Source organism: Aulonocara sp. 'chitande type north' Nkhata Bay, unplaced genomic scaffold, assembly GCF_057382095.1.
Source record: "Aulonocara sp. 'chitande type north' Nkhata Bay isolate Kocher_YH1m ecotype deep benthic unplaced genomic scaffold, A_spYH_male_GT1.1 unmapped_scaffold_9, whole genome shotgun sequence".
Taxonomy (NCBI): domain Eukaryota; kingdom Metazoa; phylum Chordata; class Actinopteri; order Cichliformes; family Cichlidae; genus Aulonocara; species Aulonocara sp. 'chitande type north' Nkhata Bay.
The window spans coordinates 268,743-292,565 of record NW_028234341.1 but is presented as its reverse complement, the minus strand read 5'-3'; the positions used below and the strand labels follow the sequence as shown (position 1 = coordinate 292,565).

At 38.5% G+C, this 23,823-nt stretch overlaps 1 protein-coding gene across 1 annotated transcript; it reads right to left on the bottom strand.

Moving 5' to 3' along the window:
* Positions 1–3,444: 3,444 nt before the first annotated feature.
* LOC147300728 (uncharacterized) lies at positions 3,445–15,153 on the bottom strand. Its single transcript, XM_086284862.1, has 3 exons — positions 6,292–15,153; positions 5,970–6,106; positions 3,445–5,880 (listed from the first exon to the last, which is right to left on the bottom strand). Exon 1 carries the CDS (start codon positions 15,151–15,153, stop codon positions 7,534–7,536), a length of 7,620 nt encoding a protein of 2,539 aa, XP_086140988.1. The 3' UTR covers positions 3,445–5,880; positions 5,970–6,106; positions 6,292–7,533.
* Between the last annotated feature and the right edge of the window lie 8,670 nt (positions 15,154–23,823).

The following is a 23,823-nucleotide window of genomic DNA, read 5'->3' as shown; positions in this document are numbered from 1 at the left end:
ATTTGAAAATTTGAATGTCTCAGTCCTCACAGAGGATTGGCTGCCTGGGGACCTGGCAGAAATATATAGAAATAGTATGATTAAGCATAAATACTACATTTAGTAGAAATACTATGTTTTAGCACAAATACTATAAAAAGCAGAAATACTATATTAAGCACAAATCTTATGAAATAGCAGAAACAGTATGATTTAGCACAATAGTAATAAGTTAAACAGAAAAATTGGAAAAGCAAAATGGACAGCTGAAAAAATGCTGAACATGCTGAGGGTCCCTCAAATATACTTGTTAAATGAAAAAATCAGCAAAAAAATGCACAGGGAGAGAGAAGTAAGTTTCTAGGTCAGCCTGGGAGCTGCTGAATTTGAATCCACCAATCAGAGAGCCTGTGTACTTTTTCCCGCCAAAACAGGTGCATCTTTTTACACACGCAGCAGAGAGAGGCACAGGATTATTGCAGCCTATTTCTCATAGTGAGGACTCCCCTCAAACAAATGACCATAATTTCCAAACCGTAGGGGCTAGAGCGGTCATTCTTACACCGTTTTGTTCAGAAGAGATGGGGGAATCTTCCAGTGTTAACAATTTATCATTAAAATGTGAATTTTTAGAGATATACGACACGGATGACTTGTTGACTTAGAAGCCACGAATTCCCCCAATATGCAAATTTGAATGCCTGAGGCCACATATATGATTGGCTGGCTGGGAAGCCGTGCAGGCCCTGATTTGTGGATTTGAATTCCTCAGCCCTCAGATATGATTGGCTGGCTTAGAAGCCATGAAGGCCCCAATATGCAAATTTGAATGCCTCAGGACACATATATGATTGGCTGGGAAACCGTGCAGGCCCTGATTTGAAAATTTGAATGTCTAAGTCCTCACAGAGGATTGGCTGCCTGGGGACCTGGCAGAAATATATAGAAATACTATGATTAAGCATAAATACTACATTTAGTAGAAATACTATAATTTAGCAGAAATACTATATTAAGCACAAATCCTATAAAAAGCAGAAATACTATATTAGGCACAAATCCTATAAAAAGCAGAAATAGTATGATTAAGCATTAATACTACATTTAGTAGAAATACTATGTTTTAGCACAAATAGTATAAAAAGCAGAAATATTATAATTTAGCACAAATAGTATAAAAAGCAGAAATATTATAATTTAGCACAAATAGTATAAAAAGCAGAAATATTATAATTTAGCACAAATAGTATAAAAAGCAGAAATATTATAATTTAGCACAAATAGTATAAAAAGCAGAAATACTACATTTAGTAGAAATACTATGTTTTAGCACAAATAGTATAAAAAGCAGAAATATTATAATTTAGCACAAATAGTATAAAAAGCAGAAATATTATAATTTAGCACAAATAGTATAAAAAGCAGAAATATTATAATTTAGCACAAATAGTATAAAAAGCAGAAATACTACATTTAGTAGAAATACTATGTTTTAGCACAAATAGTATAATAAAGCAGAAATACTATAATTTAGCAGAAATACTGTATTTAGCACAAGTACCGAAAAGTACCAGAAATACTATGATTTAGCAGAATAGCAATAACTTACAAAATTACAAATATGGAGGCATATTGAAACAGAAATGCAGAGAGGGACACACAAACACAGGCTCTAATCCAGTCAATCAGTCTAACTATATTCAATTTAAATCCTACAATGACATGCTGCCAAATAAGGGTAGGGTTCTCTCTCTCCCACTAAACACACACACACACACACACACACACACACACACACACATACACACACAGACAGACACAGACAGACACAGAGGGAGAGAGCTGCCGAATTTAAATCCACCAATCAGAGTGGCTGTTTACGTTTTCCCGCCAAAAAAGGTGCATCTTTTTACACACGCAGCAGAGAGAGGCACAGGATTATTGCAGTCTATTTCTCATAGTGACGACTCCCCTCAAACAAATGACCATAATTTCCTAACCGTAGGGGCTAGAACGGTCATTCTTACACCGTTTTGTTCAGAAGACATGGGGGAATCTTCCAGTGTTTACAATTTATCATTAAAATATGAATTATTAAAGATATTTGACTTCTAATGCACCATAACTGAGTAGAGCGAAGCAAAAACTGCCTTGACTTGCCCTCAAACAACGCTTTGTAACTTGAAATCTATTTGGAGTATCAATATCATTCTTTCACCGTAAGAGACAGCAGGCTTTGGTGAACAATCATGGAAATTTTCAGGTCTCTGTGGAAATCCAACAAAAAGTTATGACGAGAGAAAAAAGTGGTTCATTTCCAGACTTTGAAATCTGAAGAAATCTGAGCGAAGGACAAATTTCCTACCCTCAAACAAGTCCAACTCATTTCAGAACGGTAATAGTTGAGAAAGAAATTCTTGAATTGTGAGCGTCAGGAGTGTCTGAAGATATGCCGGGACAAGCCTCATGTCTTAACTTTGCTTCGTTAAGGAGATATGACGATTCGAATATGCCTCTCATTACAGAAATGCAGCGGTGATTTTGAACAAACTCTCCATTGACTTTATATGGAGAGTTTTGAGACCTTGTGTTAGTCTGAGGAGATTTGCGAAAGTTCTATGAATACCACAACAATGATAGTGACATTTTCTGAAAGCCAGAAAAAATACCTACGTTTTGATGTATAATTTGTGGAAGTTGAGTGAATATTGAGCAAGTAGCAAACAGTTGTTCGGACATGAAGAGAAGACTGCAAAAGCTTCAGTGGCACACTGGAAGCCAAGAGCATAGCAACCATAACAACGCATGTATTTTGTGAAAAATCACAATTTTGCAACTCAAAACTTTAAGAGGCATAAAAGTAAAACAGTAAAAGATTTGAAAAAGCTGAATCATACCTGAATAGCCCAATAATTTGTGAACATTTTAAAATTTGAATGGTTGTTCTAGGTGAAAGTATGAGGAAGTAGTTAAGTTTCAAAAACAAGCAAATTTTAGCAGAATTGCTGAAGTTTCCCATTCATTTCAATGGGACAAATTAAAGGAAAAAAGTGGAATATTTTAAAAAGTATAATAGTTAAAAATAGCAAAAGTCATAGCCGGAAAGAGCAAAAATAGCTGAATAGTTTAAAATTTGAACGGTGAAAATCGGCTGAAAATTGTGGAAGTAGTTTAACGGCGAAAAGTGTACGGAAGTCCTAAGAATAATAATAATAATAACTAGAAAAATTTGCATTTCCTGCGAAAATGCAGTGTGGATGCTTTAAAGCTGAAGCTGTATGCAAAAAGTAGCTGAAAAAGCTGAAAAGTTGCAGAAATTGTAAAAACTTTGCAGAAGCAAAGGAACTTTGCTAAAATGGAATAACTTAGCAGAACTGCAATCACTTAGAGGAAACTGTAAAGCTGAAGCTGTCTGCTGAAAATAGTTGAAAATAGCTGAAGAAGCTGAAGAAATCAAAGTCAGTGTTTAAAAAGTTGTTGAAATTTTAATAACTTTGCAGAAGAACATCAAGTTAGCAAAAATGTAATAACTTAGCAGAAATGCAATAACTTAGAAGAAACATAACAATTCAGCAGAAATGTTGTAGTTTACCAGAAGCTACAACTTAGCAGAAATGTAATAATTTATTAAAAAATTAATAACTTGGCAGAAATATTACAACTTACCAGAACTGCTATAATTTTGCAGAAATGTAATTATTAGGAAAAAAATGTATACAGATAACAGCTGAAAACGATGACGTAACCTCAAAGTTACTTGTTTAACTGTGAAAAATGACCAGAAACATTAGAAAAGAAAGAAAACCAATTCAATTCAATTTATATAGCAACAAATCACAACAAAAGTCGCCTTAAGGCGCTTCATAGATACAGAGAAAAACCCAACAATCATATGACATATGACCCCCTATGAGCAAGCACTTTGGCGACAGTGGGAAGGAAAAACTCCCTTTTAACAGGAAGAAACCTCCAGCAGAACCAGGCTCAGGGAGGGGCGGCCATCTGCTGCGACCGGTTGGGGTGAGAGAAGGAAGACAGGAATACCAGCCAGCAGATAAACTGATGTGAAACAAAACCAAGGTAAAATTGCAGAATTTACACAGTTGGTGAAAGGTAAAAATGGCAACAAAAAACCCCCAAACAAACAAACAAAAAAAACAAACAAACAACATTTAGTTAATAAGTGCACAAGATGATTCGATGATAAATATGGTACCAATCTACAAAATACTGTCGAAATGAAGTCCACATTGTGATATATTTCAGGTGTGGAGAGTCACAGAGCTAAACAATCGATGTGCATATTTAAAGAATCAAATAAAGAACATTGTTGTGGAATAAATTACAGTGAATAATAATCACTTCCCTGCGTTAGAGAGTGACTTATGATGATGTATTAATTGGCTTAACTTTACCTCTAACAGCTTTTCACATAGTGCTGTGACCAGGGTGAAATCCATCATAAAGTAACTGTAAACAGTAGAACCATTAGCATGAATGTTATGGTTCTACTCTGATCAAAACTCAAGTCAGCTGTGTGACCTGATATAAAATGATAAAGAGGAACACATATAAATGACCTTTATGAACTTTTCAAAATGACTTTATATGTCTGACCCATTATCTATATATATTAGAGCAGATGTGGAAAACCACTGTTAGACCTACTCTATACTAACACAAACACAGTCAAAAATTCATTGCTAGTGTGACATGTGGTCCTTTTTGCCTTTGACCAATGATATGCTGGTTACTTGGACCAGTTTAGTATTTGCTGTCACAGAGGAATGTTAACCATAAATCCAAAAGACAAAACTGAAAAAATATGTTAATTGCAAACATGTTTTTGCTTAGTAAGAGGATTGAAATTACATGGAAACTGTCACCTTAAAGCCTCATTGTAAATATCATCACAAACAGATGTTTTCCACACGGTTAACAAAGCTCCACCACATCCAATCACTGCATATAAATCTAAAAGAAAACAACAACAAATAAAATGTAATTAACACAAGTGAAGTCTAAGGAGCTTGGAAAGAAAAGCGTCTGGACTTCTTTGAGTTCCTTGAAGACGTTTCACCTCTCATCCGAGAAGCTTCTTCAGTTCTAAGGGTCAATGGTGGAGAGTCCCAGATTTAAACCCAGTGGGAGTATCCCCCCAAAGAGGGACAAAGAACCCCCTGATGATCCTCTACCTAATCACATGAGCCAAGGTGTGAAAGTGGGTGTGGGTCCCAATCAGCCAGGGTTTCGGGTGAGCTCATTGTGAAACCTGGCCCCACCCTATCATGTGATTTCCCGAGGTCAGGAAATCACCCACGCCCACTCCCAGGATGTGAGTGGACGTTACGGTGTCTGGGGAGGGAACTCAAAACTGGATTATAGATGGCAGACAGTTGGTGTCGTAAACCACCGCCTCTGTTTAAAGATGGTCGCTCACAGTGGACGTAAATGGCTTCTTTCACTCCTCCATCTGTCCAAAATGTGAACATTGGCATCCTCAAAGACTGACCTTTGTCCTTTAGATGCAGATGAACTGCTGAGTCTTGTCCCGTGGAGGTGGCTCTTCTATGTTGTGTCATGTGCTTGTGAAGTGGCTGTTTGGTCTCTCCGATGTAGAAGTCTGGGCATTCCTCGCTGCACTGTACAGCGTACACCACATTGTTAAGTTTGTGTTTAGGAGTTTTGTCTTTCGGGTGAACCAGTTTCTGTCTGAGTGTGTTACTGGGTCTGAAGTACACTGGGATGTCATATTTGGAGAAAACTCTCCTGAGTTTTTCTGATACACCGGCTACATAGGGGATGACAATGTTGTTGTGTCTGTCTTTCTTATCCTCCCTCGCTGGTGTCTGATGTTCTTTTCTGTGAAGCTGGAATGCAGGCACACTGGACGAGCTTATTCTAAAAAATACAGAAAAAGGAACATTTTTTTTGTCTGTAGAAACCCTAAAAACTACAAATAAGTTATACAATGAACAATGTTGAAATACCTTATAGGTGCTGCAGGCCACATAACCAGAATCCAGAGCAATCTCACACTCACATGATGGTGAGGAAAGACATGAGCTCTGCAATGAGGTTTGAAGGCCTCAGTTGGGACACGGAAGAACTCAGAAGACAGCAATACCTGCACAGAGAGACAGAGTAGAAAAAGCATAGATTTGTAATCCATAATGTGAATTAAAACTCAAAAAGTGTCAACAAGTATAATCATTTGAGTGTGGAATTATTTATGCAATAAACAGGATTTTAATTAATTAATTGAATTAAAAACACTGACATTTTTTTTTTATCAAAGATAAAGAATCATACCTCTCTCTGCTCTGAGGATCACTGAGCATCTCTGACAGGAAATACAGTTTCCTCAGTATGAGTCATCATTGATGGTCTCAGAGGTGTGTAGTGTGGTAGCATGATGATGGTTTCCAGATCAGGCAGGAGGTCAGGTGATGGGTGTGTCATCTTCTCCATTGAAGACACACTGGTATGGCAATTCATAACACAGCAGTCTCCTTGTGGCATGTAGTTATCTGTGCAGTCCAGCACTGATGGATCAGGTTTGGCTCAGCAGTTCATGAAGATGGTGTCTGAAAAAATATATCTAACAAAACACGTGCTTATAACACCACCCACCCAGCTCAGCCCCCAAGTGTCTATGTAATGCTGGTATGGGGTGTCGGTTACTAAGTCTAATTAGTGCATCAGAAAGCGGGGGCTACACCTAAAGCCCACACTTTTTGATGTCTTTGTTTATTAGCAGCTTTTTCCAGCTGCTCAGAGAATTCTGACTTGGCCTTTATCCACCCAAACCCAAACCCACCCGGATAAAGGCCAAGTCAAACTCACACACCATACCAGCATTACATAGACACTTGGGGGCTGATCTGGGTGGGTGGTGTTAAACTGTAGTCGGGAACTTTCAGAAAACTATCCATTTACTTCTAAATCAGTTTTTATACATATTCTGTAAGCTGTACTAATGTTTTTCTCTACATAATGTATCATTATAGACATCTCTGGTAGCCTAAAGATAGTTTATAACTTTTGACATTTTTTACCTGTAAAACATGATAAGCAAAACCTCATTCATCACAAAAACTTTTGATTCTACAAAAGCTACTATAATCAAGAAAATATAATTGTCTGTATTTATTCATGTGAGCCATATAAATACCTGCATTTATGTGGGATTTATTTATTTACTATTTCATATTTTCAAGCCCTTGGAGGGGAAGATCTCGTTTGTTGAGCTACATACGTCACAGTAAAAAGATTTAGTCATTTAAAACATGAGAATAAAAGAAATGATGTTGGTTTAATAAATGTTGCAGCACATTTCAGATCAGAGGTGCATGATAGCAGATGTTCTCTGCTCTGCATGAAGTTCAGCAATGATTTGGTGAAATGATTAATAACATTGCAATAAGAAAGGGTCTTCTGACAGACAGAGTAGGGAAGACCCTTTTTTCAATGAAAAATCTTTTTCATGCTCTACAATCAGTAAACTCTGTAACAAACATGATCTGTAATTGTTTCAAAACTCACCAGACGACTTCATGATTGGCTCGAGGACAGGACACAAAAGACAGGGTTGTGGTAACTGTAATATGATCTCAGAACACCTGAATACAGACATTTCTGTGGCTGAGAAATAAAAATGAGGTCAAGCAGGGTGTTCTTGTCTGTAGTGGCAGAAGTGATCAGCTGTGAATACCCTCTCGACTGAAACTGCTCCAGAATCTGTTTTCTTCCACTCTGCAACTGGTTCTCATTAAAATCTCCACACACAATGATTGGGTGACAGTCCATTATTTCAAGTGAATCTAAAAGACTTACCAGGTTTTGCATGAATGGTGTCAAACTGTAGTCAGGGGGTCTGTACACAACAGCAATGAGCGCAGGGAATGGAGCCTGAACCTTCAACACTAAAAACTCAAGATCAGTGACATTATGCAGATACTGTTTTACCTGAACCTGAAAATGATTCCTCAAATACACAACAACTCCCCCACCACTTCTGCTGGCCATGTGAGGAAAGTTTGTGTAGGACACATGTCTGTTGCGTTTGAACATGGTGTAGCCGTCCAAATGAAGACTGTCTGCAACAAAGGAGCCTTGAAGGTGAGACTCAGTGAGACACAAAACATCTGCTAAACACATTTCATGATGACTCTTGATGTCACTGATGTGAGATGGCAAACCCTCCGTATTGTGATGGATCAGTGTAAGAGTGTCAAGTCTGCTGGCTGTTTCTCTGACCTGAAGAAGAGGCATCATTTCCTCAACACTGGCTTGTCTCATGGTTTGGAGCGCTGCAGTTACCTCGGGATTGGCGTAAATCTTTTTCTCATCCAAGTCCTGCAAATAGAGTCCACTGAGAGACGTCACCCTGCTGAGAGCAACGTAAGCCATACCTGGTTCAAAAATGTTCTTCATTGAAACTACAGCTGTCTGTGTTGTAAGACCCTGAGTTTTGTGAATTGTGCAAGCGAATGCTAGCTTTACAGGAAACTGTCTGCGTACCGCTCCTTTAAACTTCAGACTCTCCTCTGCTCTCTCAATGTAAACAAGATCATCAGATGCTGCATTAGCACTGCGGTTGTGTCTCATAGGCTGCCGGTTGTCCATCCTGAGCCCCAGTTTAATTATGTGTCCATCATTTTCAGATCTCACCACCTTTACCAGTATACCAAAAGCACCGTTGACTAAACCGTTTAGTGTGTCCAAGTTTCTGGTCAGCATGACTCGAGCTCCTTCAGCAACATTCAGAGTGTCAGGTAAATCATTTCGCCCACCTGTAAATGGTTTGTCTCTTCGTTCCATTCTGCCTGTACATTTATCCTTCTGGAAATCGTCTGCATTGATGATTATGATGTTTGAATGAAGCTTCTTCAGGGTATCTGTGTTGTGGGATTCCACATTCTTGTTGGTGGCATAAATGTGTAAGACCTCAGTTGGACATTCTTCTGGTGCAGTCACAGCCTGTGACAACAAATCTCTGTCGCACTGAGAAAGCTCATCTGTCTTTTCTTTGACTCTAATCCTGTTCAGCATCTCTGCAAAGGCCACATCATCTTTCTGACGCATGATCTCGGTTAGAGTGATCATCTGAAAATGCTCCTGCCATAGGTCAATCTGTTCTGGATCGTAAACACAGAGAGGTTTAGACTGTCGCACTGGTGGCAGCTGGTAAAAATCTCCAACAGCTAAAACTGACATTCCACCAAAAGGTCTCTGAGTGCCTTTGATTTGTTTCAGTCTTGCATCCACATAAGCAAAAAGGGGTTTTGAAACCATTGAAATCTCATCAATAACAATAATTTCAGCATTCATCAGCTCAGATCTGACTTCATCCAGTTGGTTACCAAGTCCTTGAATGGGTGGTTTCAGACTCCTGGGTAGTTTCAGTAGAGAATGTAACGTAGAGCCACTGATAGAAAAAGCTGCTGTACCGGTAAATGAAGTCAGTAAAACAGTTGGATTTGATATGTCAGCTTCTTCTGCATTAGCAGGCAGTCTGCTCAGGATCTTTGATGCTTCAGAATGAATACACTTAATCAGATGTGACTTTCCAGTTCCTGCACCACCATTGATATAGAAGAAAAATGGATCTGGGTTCAAACCACAAACTCGCTGAATACACCAGTCTCTTATGGCATAGAACACGCAGGCCTGCTTCTGGTTCAGATTCTGATACATTACACGTACCACGGCTGGATCTACTGCAGGTTGTTCTCTGACGGCTCTGATCTTTGTTACAGCATCAGACTGACGACTGTAGTCGGGGACATTCTCCTGTTCGTTCTCATCATCAGAATGTCTCTCAGGAAGATTCTCATCGCATTGCAGCCTCACAACTTCAGATTCAGGAGCAAGATTACACCATTCATCAATCACAACATCCCTATTTTGTTCAAACTCTTCCAGTGCACTCTCAATATCCTCAGAGTTCTTCTCATACTTGTCTTTATTTCTTTTCACAACCCTTTTCACAGACTCACTGTGGTCTGAACATGGAAGTCGTACAAAACCTGAGTTGTAGAAGGACTGATAGGTTTGGAACCCTTGTGGTTTCAGTTCCTGCTCTGATCTGTGTGGAAGGTAAAGTCTCAACAGTCGACCATAATATTGCTCAGGATCTTTTTCCTGTGAACAGTGGTAATATCTGATTATAGCTGGTTTATCATTCTTTCGCCTTTGTACAAATCCAAGCTGGTTTAGAAGAGGAAGCACATCTTTTCCTTCATTTGGACCACTCACCAACCTGCACAAGGCAGCAAAATCAGCCAGTGACATTTCCTCATATTCTGGGGTCTCAGGTCTGCATTTGTATTTATCACTCAAACTTGTCATCCAAATATTACAACTGTCGTGTGTTGTGCTTTCCAGGAAGCTCATGGGCCGACTCATTTTTACTGGGTTATCATCTGTTGGTACAAATACAACACTGCGGGAACATTTTTTCATTTTTAGGCCACAGACTCGAGTCACACACTCCTGTGCGCTGATTTCTCTCTTTTTTGAGTAAGCTTGCATCACAGCTCTCATTTCATCACATTCATTGACGGTGTTCTTATCAGAGTTGTCAATAACTGTCTTCAGGTATTCAGAGAGGCCAGATTCTTTCTTTGTTATATATTTACAGAGGTATTCTATACATGAATAGGCATTCAAAATGAATGAGACATCTAAATTAGAGTTCCAGGCTTCAAGCAGGTCTGGGTTGTAATTGTTGATCCAACACTCATTTGGGTCACGTTTCAGAATCAGAGCTGTTTTCTTGTTTATGTCTTGGAGGCATTGTTCATACTCATTCATTGTCAAGTTGCATCGTGACAGAATCTGCTCTATGGTGAGGGAAGCAGCTTCAGGTTCCTTCAGCAGGTTCAACAAAGGTCTGAGTTTGGCTTTTGCAGCTTCAGTGTCTGAATCCTCATCCTGTCTCACAATCATTGTTCTTGTGGCTGGTGGTTTGGGAAACCCAAATCTACAACCAGAGTTCACACTCTTAAAGCATGTCTTTGTGTGGTTTTTGCTGTGCTTTTGTAGCTCAGTGACTTTTTTGTGCAGTTCAGGTTGTTTTTCTGGATCAGGGAGTTGAGCTGAGATGTATCTGTCCACAAAGTCACAGACAGTTTGGTCATCATCCACATCTGCTTCTACCTTTTCTCGAATCCACAGCAACATGTGTATATGTGGACTACCTCTGTGCTGGAACTCAACTCTGTAAAAGTAATCAATGATCTCACCAAGGGGCTGTGCAGGAGAAAAAAGCAAATCTCTGAACAAAGCCTCAACACGTTTATCAAACATTCGCATGGTGGTTACTGGATTTGATCTTAGAATTTCACACTTTTCTGACCAGTCCAGGGCTTCAAAATCAACCTCTTCACCTTGCTGTCTCTTTATTGCTTGAATCACTTCAGGCCATCTCATCTCAGCAGCAGAGAAAGTGACAAAGAACTGAGGTGTTCCTATTTGGCGAACCATGCTGAATAGATCTCTGGTAGTTTTCTGCCAGTAAGCTGGAGTTCCTCTGAGTGGCTGCATAAATCTGATTGCATCTTTATTTCTTACCAGCTTCTCTACTTCTGTCTTACTTTGTAACATTCCTGATGTGATTTTGCGTCCATCTTTGGTCATAGTTTTACCTTTCCTTAGCTGTATTGTCATGCTGGAATTAGCCAAATGTATTTCAGTGACAAACTGTGAGAAAAACAGGTAATTTGTGTCTTTAGCAAATCTTGCATCAATGTTGAAAAGCCTTGACTTGAAGTAAGCACTTGGTGTGAGCTTGAGACGTCTCTTTTCATCCAGTGTATTCTGACCAGTAGGAAACTGCACAGGAAATGCCATGGCTTCCAAATGAGGAGTTCTGAAGAAGCTAACAGGATTGTTTCTTTCTGCAGGAGCCACACAATATGTGTTATCAGTGAAACAGAGAATCTCTTCTGAAATGTCTACAGGCTGCAGACAACTTTCTAGAGCAAAACCTCCATTGTTCAAATCACTTTCTGGTTCATCTGGATTTTGTTCCTCTGGTTGTTCATCACAGGATTGCATATTAATATCTTGGTCACTTTGAGACTCACTTTCGCACAAAAGGGCATCTTTTTCATAGTTGTCAATTTCCATTAAATCTGCTTCATTATAATCATCACTTGCCATGCTGGCTTCATCACTGCTGTCATCATCAGGTAACGTTGGATCACAAAGCAATGCATCATCTCTGATAACAATATCTGTGTACTGTGGATGAATTTGTTTCAGTTTACGCAGAGCTTGAATGAGTTTAGACCAGGTGACAGTCTGGAACAGCTGATGGCCTTTGTAGCACAGTCGTCTTTTCAATTTCACCCTCATGATCTGTGATTGGCTTCTGATCCTCGGTAAACTGTCAACTGTTTGTTGGACCTCAGATGGTACACACACCACATTACCACGTATGAGTCTCTGTCTCCCCTTTGGAAGAGGAATAATCTTAGCAAATGGTATGCATTTGGCAATCAGATGTCTCTCCAGAATGTTGAGATCACAAAGTTCAGCTGGAATATCCTGCAGTTCTAAACCATTAACAGCAGCAAGCCTGGGCATGCATCCACTTTTGAGGGAACTGTGACACGTGTGACAGATATACTCTTTTTTTCTCTCAACAGGAAAGCTGCAGTGATCATTACATGCTTCATCACACACATGAACATATTTACCAGTTAGACACTGCTGAGCTACAGTCTGGTGTTTTGAGTAATTTTGTCTTTTGCAGATTTTCACCTGATTAGGAAAAGAAGCTTTTAGACAAACAGTACAAACATAAGATGGTGCTGATTTAATGTTGGATCTGAAACGAGATATGGCCTCATTCATTAAAGTGTTCTCTGGATGACACTGTAAAGTCTCAGTTGGTCGATGCATCTGGCGATATTTCCGTTTTATATTCATTGCACATCTGATATTATGCATCTGTCTGAAAGAAAAACCATTCCAATATTTTACTCTCATTCGTTCTCTCATATTGTCCTTGTGTTGTTGCTGAAATTGTTTTTCTTCTCCATAACGCTTAGTCATATAAGATCGTTTTTTCTGTTTAAAATCTTCGCTTTTTTTATATAGGTTATATACATATGACCTCATGTAAGCTTTATGTTTCTCTCTGAATCCAGCACAAGTTCTGTATATTCTTCTTATACGCTCTTTCTGCTTATCTCTGAATATGGGAGACTCTCTATACGTTCTTGTTATACGTTCCTTCTGCTTATCTCTGAATATGGGAGACTCTCTATACGTTCTTGTTATACGTTCCTTCTGCTTATCTCTGAATATGGGAGACTCTCTATACGTTCTTGTTATACGTTCCTTCTGCTTATCTCTGAATATGGGAGACTCTCTATACGTTCTTGTTATACGTTCCTTCTGCTTTTCTCTGAATAGGGGATTGTCTCTATATGTCCTTATGACACGTTCTCTTTTTCTCTCTCTAATTTTAGCACTTTCTCTATACATCTTTCTCAAATGTTCTCTGTGTTTCTCCTTATAGGTAGCATTTAATTTATACAGCTCATTTTTGTACAGACTCCTTTTATGTCTGTGATCAGGATCATTACACTTCTTAGTTGAGTTTTTTTTCTTTGTCTTGAAGCTTTCATCAAACCTGTACATCTGCCTTTCTTTCGTCTTCTGATTTTCCTTTCGTTGTGGTAGCTTTTGTTGGGCTAATAATCTTCTCCTCATTTTTTGCCTTTCCTGTTTATTACGTTTCAGCAGTTTATCTGAGAGTTCCTCTGTTATCTTAGTTGAACTGGAGGCACTGTTTGAATCATTCTGAGGAACAGAATCTGGTGTTACCGGAGTTTCTCTCACAGAAGATGCAGAGGTTTTCTTTTCAAAATAATCAGAAGGATGTTTTTTTCCGGGAGCAGCTGTCTCATTTGAAGAATCAACTCTGGATGACATTACTTCACTGATTAAATCTTTGGTCACAGGTTTCCGTGTCTGCTCAGTGTATATTTCGGAGTTTAATTCATGAACACGTTCATTTAAAGCTGGTGCTGGTGCACTTGTAGCTGTTTGTCTGTATTCGGTGGTTTGATTAGCATCTCTTTGGTCAGCAGCGTTTTCACTGTGAAACTCGATGGGCTGTAGCTCATAAGTGCAGCTTGGTGCGATGCTGAACATTCTGTACAAACGTTTGATCCTGTCAATCATGTCATTAAGACGTGTGAATTTCAACATAACTGCAGTTCCACCACTTACACTTGGCGACAATGGCATACCAGTAGACTTACGTGGGTGAGGGTCAAAATATGCATATTCACCTGAAGTCAGCCTGCTAACAGCGATGACTGTTCCTCCCATGACTAGCAAAGCGTAGCGAATGTCTGAAGCCAAACACTGTAATCCCTGTTCAAGGCTCGGAAAGTGATCTGTACCATCAAATGTGCCGTAATGAGCAAACTGAGACATGTCGACTTGATACTCGTGTCTGCGGCTGATGACCACTGAGGGAAGTTCATCGCAGGCTAGAAACACGCTGTTCACAAACCTCAGTCTGGCATCTGAATAGACGGCATGGCCTTTGTCCAACACACGGTTTAGATCTGCTCTGGTAATAAATTCATCCTCCTGTAAGAATGACAGGAAAACCAAACTGTTAGCCATGCATTGCTGATTCCGGTACTTTCCATACCTAGGAGAAGCCTGGCTTCGGGAAGCACAGACGCTACTCACTCGTGGACTTTCACTGTTTGTAACCTGTACATGAGACTGTACTGGAGCTTGTCCATCATGCTGTGTTTGTGCAGTTAGCTGGGGTTCAGTCTGGATTACCTGCATAACTTCAGGCTCTGGGACAGACACTGAGGGAACACTTCTTTTTACCACATCTGCATAAGACACTGTGGCTGTCTCTCCATCATGCTGTGTTTGTACAGTTAGCTGGGGTTCAGTCTGGATTACCTGCATAACTTCAGGCTCTGGGACAGACACTGAGGGAACACTTCTCTTTACCACATCTGCATAAGACACTGTGGCTGTCTGAACACTGCTCTGCACTTCTGTGCTGGGAAAAGCTGAAACACACACCTTTACCTGCTCACTGCTCTGAGAAACATTCACCTGTTCTTTCTGCTTTTGCCATCTAAGCTTCTGGGACTGCGACCTTTGACTTTTTCTTGGCATTTTGCTGAAGTACAATCTGGAACTTATATGTGGTTATACACAAATATAAACAAAACTGAACCTTGAAACAGAAAAACTTTAACTCCTCAAGTTACTGTTAAATCTGAGAAATGTACTATTATACTATAAAATGTTTTTATGAATATATGAATAGATGTTAAAAAGCTGATTTGTACTCCAAACTCAAAAAATAAAGGAAATTCAAAGTTCTCTGGAAACAATTTGGTGCGTTTTATTGTACCTCTTTTAGAAACGGGGTTTCTTCAGCTGGATGTTCTGCAGCAGTCAGGAAACAGGAAGTCTGGGTCCTCAGGCACTTCTCGATGACAATACTAACTGAATACTTACACCGAGTGACAAAATGGGTTTGTCCTTAAATAATAGTACTATAAACTTGCAGTCAAATGTTATAGCCAATGAAACAGACTAACAGACTGGATCTAATTTATTATTTATCTGAATGTATGTATTACAAAATAACCAGATTATCTTATTACAAATAAACTTATAAAAAGGTGATATTTTATACAATTGATCAAAGTAAGCCAAACTAGCAGTCCAAACTAAAGTCTAATGCAAAATTAAAATGACAAATGTAGGGCTGTGTAAGTAGTTTCTACTATAAGTTCTACTGTACTGTAATTCTACTACTGTATATTCAACTTGTAATTTCCAGCAAAATGACTGAATGTGAGAGAGTTTAAAGACAGGAAAGAAAGAGCAGTGAGAGCAGAGATCTCTCAGAATTCTGTAACAGATAGATTGGATTCTGAAAAGGATTTCTGAAAACTTGGATTCTCAAATTAGATAGAGCAGTAGAGATAGAGGGATACAAGATGGAATGGCTTTCAAATTAGATAGAGCGGTAGAGAGAGGGATACAAGATAGAATGGCTTTCAAATTAGATAGAGCGGTAGAGATAGAGGGATACAAGATAGAATGGCTTTCAAATTAGATAGAGCGGTAGAGATAGAGGGATACAAGATAGAATGGCTTTCAAATTAGATAGAGCGGTAGAGATAGAGGGATACAAGATAGAATGGCTTTCAAATTAGATAGAGTTGGGAGAGTGATAGGATAGACAGAATTGCTTATAATGATAGAGAGAGAGAGGATCTTCTGCAGCAGGTCACCTGTAAGACACAAAAGGACTGGAATTAGTCGTATTTCCAATATGCTTGGATTTACCATATTCTTCAGACTATATGGCACACCTAAAATCCTGTCATTTTCTCAAAAATATACAATGTGCCTAGTGTATCGATTCTGGTTATGCTTACTGACCTCAAACGGGATTTCTGTGGTACACAGCGCTCAAAATTCTGTCAAATATTTTAGTAATACTTCGGTAAGCTACAAAGCTGCGCTGCTTGATGTATTGTCAGAGCATTATGGCTACCATAGTCAGGACCCTCGCAGAGTAATTCGTACGGTGCTTCAACATAACATTATGGTGTGTGTACAAGGACCTGGCACGTGCTAAGAGACATGCTTATGAAGCAGATTTCAAACTGATCAACCCATGAAGAGTTTGATGGATTTGCAGATGAGGAATGAACTGAAAAAGTGAGTGTATTGTTCTGTATTTTATGTGTTACAACTGAACAGTGTTGAGAGTTGTTGTGAATGACTTGAATAAAGTTGGACTTATCTGACTGTTTGTTCGGCTTAATCTGCCTTAAAAACAGGCTTGTTTATTGACATTATGCCTTATAATCTCAAAAATACAGTACATGTAGGGCTTTAAATACTAAAGAGTTCTACAGTAAATTATTGGAGTGAACAGAATGACAATGTTTAACAAATGATGGTGGAACTGTTATAAGGACATTTTTACGTTCTATTAAAACAATAAACTAAGTCTAAACTCAAACCAAGACGTGCTGCTACAGTAACTTGCTGTAAATATTATATGGTCCAACAAAACCAACACACTGAGGTTAGAGCAGACAGTTTCAGGCCACTCTGTATGAATTTTGGCAAAATGAGAAATTTGGAGACAGCTAGTTTCTACACAGCAGTTTCTACATATTTCAGTCACATTTGGGGCATGTTTGATACACAGCAATAAGCACTACACTAAATCTATAATAAACGTATCATAGCTGATATAAAGGCCTAATTACCATAATTTAGTATGATGATAATTTCTTTGTAGATCATTTCATGATAAAAAGAACAGAAGTGAGTGCTGTATCTGAGCTGTTGCATGTAAGATCTTTGCTGGAGATTCCCACATTTCTTAAACAAACAAACAAACAAACATGACTTTCAGACAGTTCATCTTTTGTAAATTAGGGCAGGATTATTTTCAAAAAACAGCCTTGATAAAAATATCAGGCCACTATAAAATGTCTTATGTTTATGTTTTCATCCCACCTATATTTTGCAAGTCATTATGACAAATTACAAAAAGCAGTTTTTAGGCAGTGATTTAAGGGAAGAAGCTTTTGAAATCCACCATGCCCTACCACCAGTGGTCTCAAACTCTGGTCCTTAAGGCCTGGTGTCCAGAAACTTTTCTATGTGTCCCTGTTGCAACACACCTGAATAACATTAGTAGGTCATTAGCAAAACTCTACAGAACGTGACTGCATGCTGAGGTGGTAATTCAGCCATTTGATTCATGTTATAGCAGCTCATGAGTGAATGAACATGATGCAATGAAAGTACTTTTAGAAGTACATTTTTCCAAACACTTAAATTACTTAAATTTGAACAGTCTTCGGGGATGCCACTTCAACACAGTCAAATTCTATACTCTCACTAATGACCTACAAATGTTATTCAGGTGTTTTGTAACAGGGACACGTGGAAAAGCTTCAGGACACCGGCCCTTGAAGAGTGGAGTTTGAGACCCCTGCCCTATGTGAATATTTAATTGTCCCTAAACTGCTAGTCGTGAGCTGCTCTAATGTGAAACAAACACATATAGTTCTGTAAAGGTTTACAAAGAGATTTCTAAGGATCTGGAGACCCCAGAAAACAGAAACCCTCCCAGACGTTGTAGCTGAACAGGCAAAAACAAGTTGCCTAATAATATCTCGATGATAACCAAGAGCTGCACTAAACTGAATCATCTATAGTGAGAGAAAAACACCAGCATTAAAGTCAAACATGGTGCTGTTACTGTGATGTCCCAGAGTTCCTTTACTACTTCAGGACCTACATCAACTCATCAGGTCCTGGGCTTAAGTTTAATCACACTTAGGATCTGAAGCACACAAGCAAGTCCAATTGAATGAATGAAACAAAACACTTGGTGTAAACGAATCAGTCTGGACTTTAATGAAATTAAGATACTTGGTATGACTTGAAAACCCTATCCATCCATCCATCCATCCATCCATCCATCCATCCGCTTCCGCTTATCCTTTTCAGGGGGCACTGGAGCCTATCCCACCTGTCATAGGGCGAGAGGCAGGGTACACCCTGGACAGGTCGCCAGTCTGTCGCAGGGCCAACACACAGGGACAGACAACCATTCGCACTCACATTCATTCGCAGATACACACCTAGTGACAATTTGGATTATTCAATTAACCTATCCCCACAAGCTGCATGTCTTTGGACGGTGGGAGGAAGCCGGAGTACCCGGAGGGAACCCACGCAAACACCGGGAGTAAATGCAAACTCCACACAGAAAGACCCCGGCCTGATGTTGGAATTAAACTCAGGACCTTCTTGCTGTGCGGCAACAGTGCTAACCACCGTGGTACTTGGTATGACTTGAAAACCCTATATTGGGCCTTAATTAAGACTTTTTTCTTTTCTTTTTTTGCCTGTCCTGTTTGGATCTAATTAAGACAATTCTGAAATTATAGTGGACCAAAATCAACCAGTGATGTAAACCAGTCATTACCAGTTACTGTAAATGCTTGATGGTAATTGTTGCTATCAGGGCATCCACAGCTGGGTATTAGAGACCAATATGTTTTTACATTAGACCAGGTTGTTCTGGTTCAAAAATGAAATCATCACTTTAAAACTGCTTTTTGTATTTATCCAGGTCATCCTTGTTAGATGATTTGAAACATGTGAAAAAAAGCATAAACAAAATAAATCTGCAAGGAAGAAAGACCTTTCTCAGCACTGTACTGCAGACAAAACCTATACTTACCAGACTTGCGACGATCAGATCAGTATCCTAGAGAAAGGAAACAACACATCAGATCACTGTTTAATGACTTACACTGTTGAACCTCTTCACACACAATCCAATTTACTGTGACATGAAATAACTAGTAAGATCCTCAATTTCTTCAAGCCTTTATGAACTCACTGTAGTCTAAAGAGGACAAACTTTAGTTACAGAGTCTCACATGACGATAACATGTGTAATAAAGGCATGCATACTACAGAAGTGCAAAGAAGAGGCACCAATATTTGTTGGTACAGATTATGGCTTTTTAGCTCCATCATTTTCTATCACAAGTCAGTGCTTAATAAAGTGTGGAAAAACCACAACTGTTAGAATCAACGGAAAACCTCATTAGGTTTTAGTTCTGATCTGAATATGTAAATCCTAAAATACATGTAAATTCTGACATGTTATAGTAACAACAGTGGCACGCCATTTTTGCAATTAATTTCTTAAAAATTATAATAAAAAGTCCTTCCATTGTACCTGTTGGCAGGAATCTTTTTGTATTTTGCAATATTTCCCTTTTATATATAATTTTCAAACACATTGTATCAAGCAACTTATTAAGAAACTGATTTAAACTTAGTGTACATAAATTACACACAGGCTTTAACATACACAACATTGCCTACTCACAACTCTAGTTCTCTTAGTCTTTTATTATTGCTTAAATGTTTAACGTACCACTTCTGTTCACTCAGGCAAAAATACTTCTATAGTGGTCTAACTTTAATGTAATACATAAGCAGAATATGAGTGAAGATATAAATCAACAACTGTGGTGCTCTTAAGTGTTTAAGCTACCACTTACACTAACTCACCTAAAATGCGTTCATAGTTATGTCTGCTAGGTAAATCCATAAACAAACGGAGAACATGAACAACTGTATAAAAACAGTTGTTTGTGTTCAAACATAAAAATCAGACACAAATGGCCTGTTAAACTTCAGGGACAGTCAGAGGTCATGTGTGGGGCCTTTGCTGCTACAAGGTATAAATTCTGACCATTTGTTTTTGCCCATCAGTAAATGGTAATGTCACAAAAACCAAACTACGTTAGGTAAGTTGCTAAACATGTTACACAGTGACAATGTCATATTACTGCAGTTACAATTGCTGCTTACTTACCAGCAAAGGCAAAACCGAAGTTCTGTTTCACTCTGTAACAAAAGAACAAAAATACAGAATCAGACAACTGAAATCAGCATCAGAGTCAATACTGCATCACAATCTGTAGTGGGAAAAAAAATCTGTTAAATTCTTTGTTTACAACAGCTTTACTATAAACACCCCATCTTCTCTTTCTGCACCTTATTAAAGATTTCTGTCTTTATTAAGGTGATGTGTCGTTTTATCCATCTGCAATTCCACAGAAATTCCTCATGAACGTAAAGCTCTAATACTTTGGTGCTATTACATAACACAGCAGATACCACAAGCAATGATTTGCTCGCACTGCACACTTGATCAAATGATAACATCACAGTTTCAAAGCGTGCAACAATCACAAATAATACTTGATACTATAAATGCTTGATGGTAGTTCTTCGTATCAGGGCTTCCACAGCTGGGTATTAGAGACCAGCATGTTCTCACATTAGAACAGATAGCTCTGGTTTGGTTTTCTCTGCTTCATACGTGAAATCATCACTTTAAAATGCTTTTTTGTATTTATTCATATCATCCCTGTTAGATGATTTGAAACATGTGACAAAAAAGCATGAACAAAATAAATCTGCAAGGAAGAAAGACTTTTCCCAGCACTGTACCTCAGACAAAATGAACTCACTTTAGTCTAAAGAGGGCAAAATTTAATTGCAGAGTCTCAAATGGCCTTAACATGTGTAATAAAAACAATAATTACTACAGAAATGCTTTGATAAGCCTTTAAAATTAGACATAAATGGCCTATTAAACTTCAGGGACATTTTTAGGGACACTCAGAGATCTAGTGGGGGGGGGGGGGGGGGGGGGGGGGGGGCTTTACTGCTTATAAATCCTAAATGTGTTTTTGCCCATGAGCAAATGGCAAGATATCACAAAAAGCCAAACTATTGTATGTAAATTGCTAAAAATGTTACACAATCCCAATTTCATATTGCTTCAGTTACAATCACTGTTTACTTACCAGCAAAGGCAAAACCAAGCTTTATTTCACTCTGTGTAACAAAAGACAAAGAACAAAAATACAGGATCAGAAAACTCAAATCAGCATCAATACTGCATCACTCTCTGTTGTCAAAAAGATTCACTAAACTTCTTTGTTTACTACAGCTGGAATACAAACAACAACTCTCCTCTGTTTTCTTTGGTCTACATCTCATTTAAGATTGCAAAACACTCATACATGAAAAACTGCACGACATATTTTTAAGGCTTTAATATTTGAGGTGGTCTGCATTCAAATTCTACTTCCTAAAATATTACCAACTGCACATAGTATCATAGTAAATATGCTGTAGTTTTAAAATAAATATCTATGTACCATACTAATAATAATATACTGCCATATTTTATTTATGTGAAGGTGGGCTGTTGTTTATTTCATTAATTTCCCACAAAGTGAGAATTTAAACTGTGCTGCAGATTTAGGTTGGCACAAACAAGCCTTTGTTAAACAGTTCTTAAAAATTAAAGTCTACATATTAGGAGTTCTTATTATTCTTGGGCTATGTCCACACGTACACAGGTACTTTTGAAAATGGAGATTTTTCTATCCGTTTGCACCTTTCGTCCACACTTAAACGGCGTTTTCGGTCACTGAAAAACTAAAAACGCTTGCCAGAATATTTTCGAAAACTCCGTTTTTGCATTTATGTGTGGACAGGGAAACGGGGAAAACGCAGCGCCTTTTTTGACGTCACACTGTGCGCAACGTTATTGTTTCGGTGAAATGCATTTCTACAATACGGTTACTGTTAATTGTTCTCTCTGCAGTGTTTAAATGCTTACATATGCGCACACAGTTACTGTCCCCCCACAGATATGACTCGGTTCTGCTTCTATGCCCCATCTTTGTTTACCATTTCCCACCGAGGCTTCTAGACTTCTGATTGGCCAACATTTCTACACGGTTAGGAATATAGCGCCACCTGCTGCTTTGGCATGTTCCTAGCAGCGTTCTCCTTCATTTCTGCATTTATGTGTGGACGGGATTGTTTTTTAAAACAGAAACGGAAAATCTCCGTTTTCAAAAATACCCGTGTATGTGGGGACATAGCCTATGTTTAATCCTCAGTTTCTCCCCCCCCCCTCCTTTGTCTTAATTAACCCACAAGACCTGCACACACATGACTCTTTTTCTCCCGTGTTCGGTCAGAGGCGGTAAAATGGCTCCTTTGATCTTGCCGACAGCTGACACTGAATCTAAGATGGCGGTTCGTTAAAAACTTTACAGCATAAAGAATGAGGCTGTTTTAACCAACTGATTTGTGAAGAGAACTAACTGCACCTTATGTAACAGACTGACAAACACACCAAATGTAATTAATAAAACAACACAATAACCGTGGTTCACAGTCAAATTTTCATTTCACACTGGGCTCAAAGGAGCGCTAGGCATTAGCATCGGGTTGTTAGCTCATCAAACACTCCTTTTACATACAAAAATGACAAAGTTTCACTAAGAAAAAGCAACCACTGTGTTACTCTAATATGAGTTAAACCTCGGTTGGCTTTATAAATCACTAAAAGAACTCGTTAAATCACACAAACAGACTATAAACATTTAGGAGAGAAGAGGAGAAGCAGAGCAGCAGCACTCACCCAGAGCGGACTCAGCGAAGTGTGCGGAAAGGCGGATGTCCGGCAGTCAGGTAAAAGATGAGGCGTTCACGGGTAGTAGGAAATTCCAGTATTACACACAATGGGCATTGTAAACATCAAAAATGTAGGTGATTTTAAATATTCTATACAATATTTATTTGCTACAGAAAAAACTCGCAGAACTTTAAATCTATAACTTGAATAAATATTATTAGAAGGCTCTACTCCTGAACACCAACACCAAAGAGCTGAGTTCACCAGACCTGAAAAAAACAACAACAACAACCAGTCCAGGACAGTCAGTCTGCAAAGATGTTTTAAAGACAAATATATATATATAAACATTATCCATTAAGGATTCCCCTCAAAACAAATGACTATAATTTCCTAACCGTAAGGGCTAGAACGGTCACTGCACCGTTTTGTTCAGAAGAGATGGGGGAATCTTCAAGTGTTGACAATTTATCATTAAAATGTGAATTTTTAGAGATATATGACATGGATGACTTGTTGACTTAGAAGCCACGAATTCCCCAATATGCAAATAGTATGATTAAGCATAAATACTACATTTAGTAGAAATACTATGTTTTAGCACAAATACTATAAAAAGCAGAAATACTATAATTTAGCAGAAATACTATATTAAGCACAAATCCTATAAAAAGCAGAAATACTATATTAAGCACAAATTCTATAAAAAGCAGAAATACTATATTAAGCACAAATTCTATAAAAAGCAGAAATACTATATTAAGCAC

What these genes read in the sequence shown, in the direction of transcription:
- LOC147300728 (XM_086284862.1), bottom strand. Translation starts at nt 15,153, where the DNA reads ATGCCAAGAAAAAGTCAAAGGTCGCAGTCCCAGAAGCTTAGATGGCAA.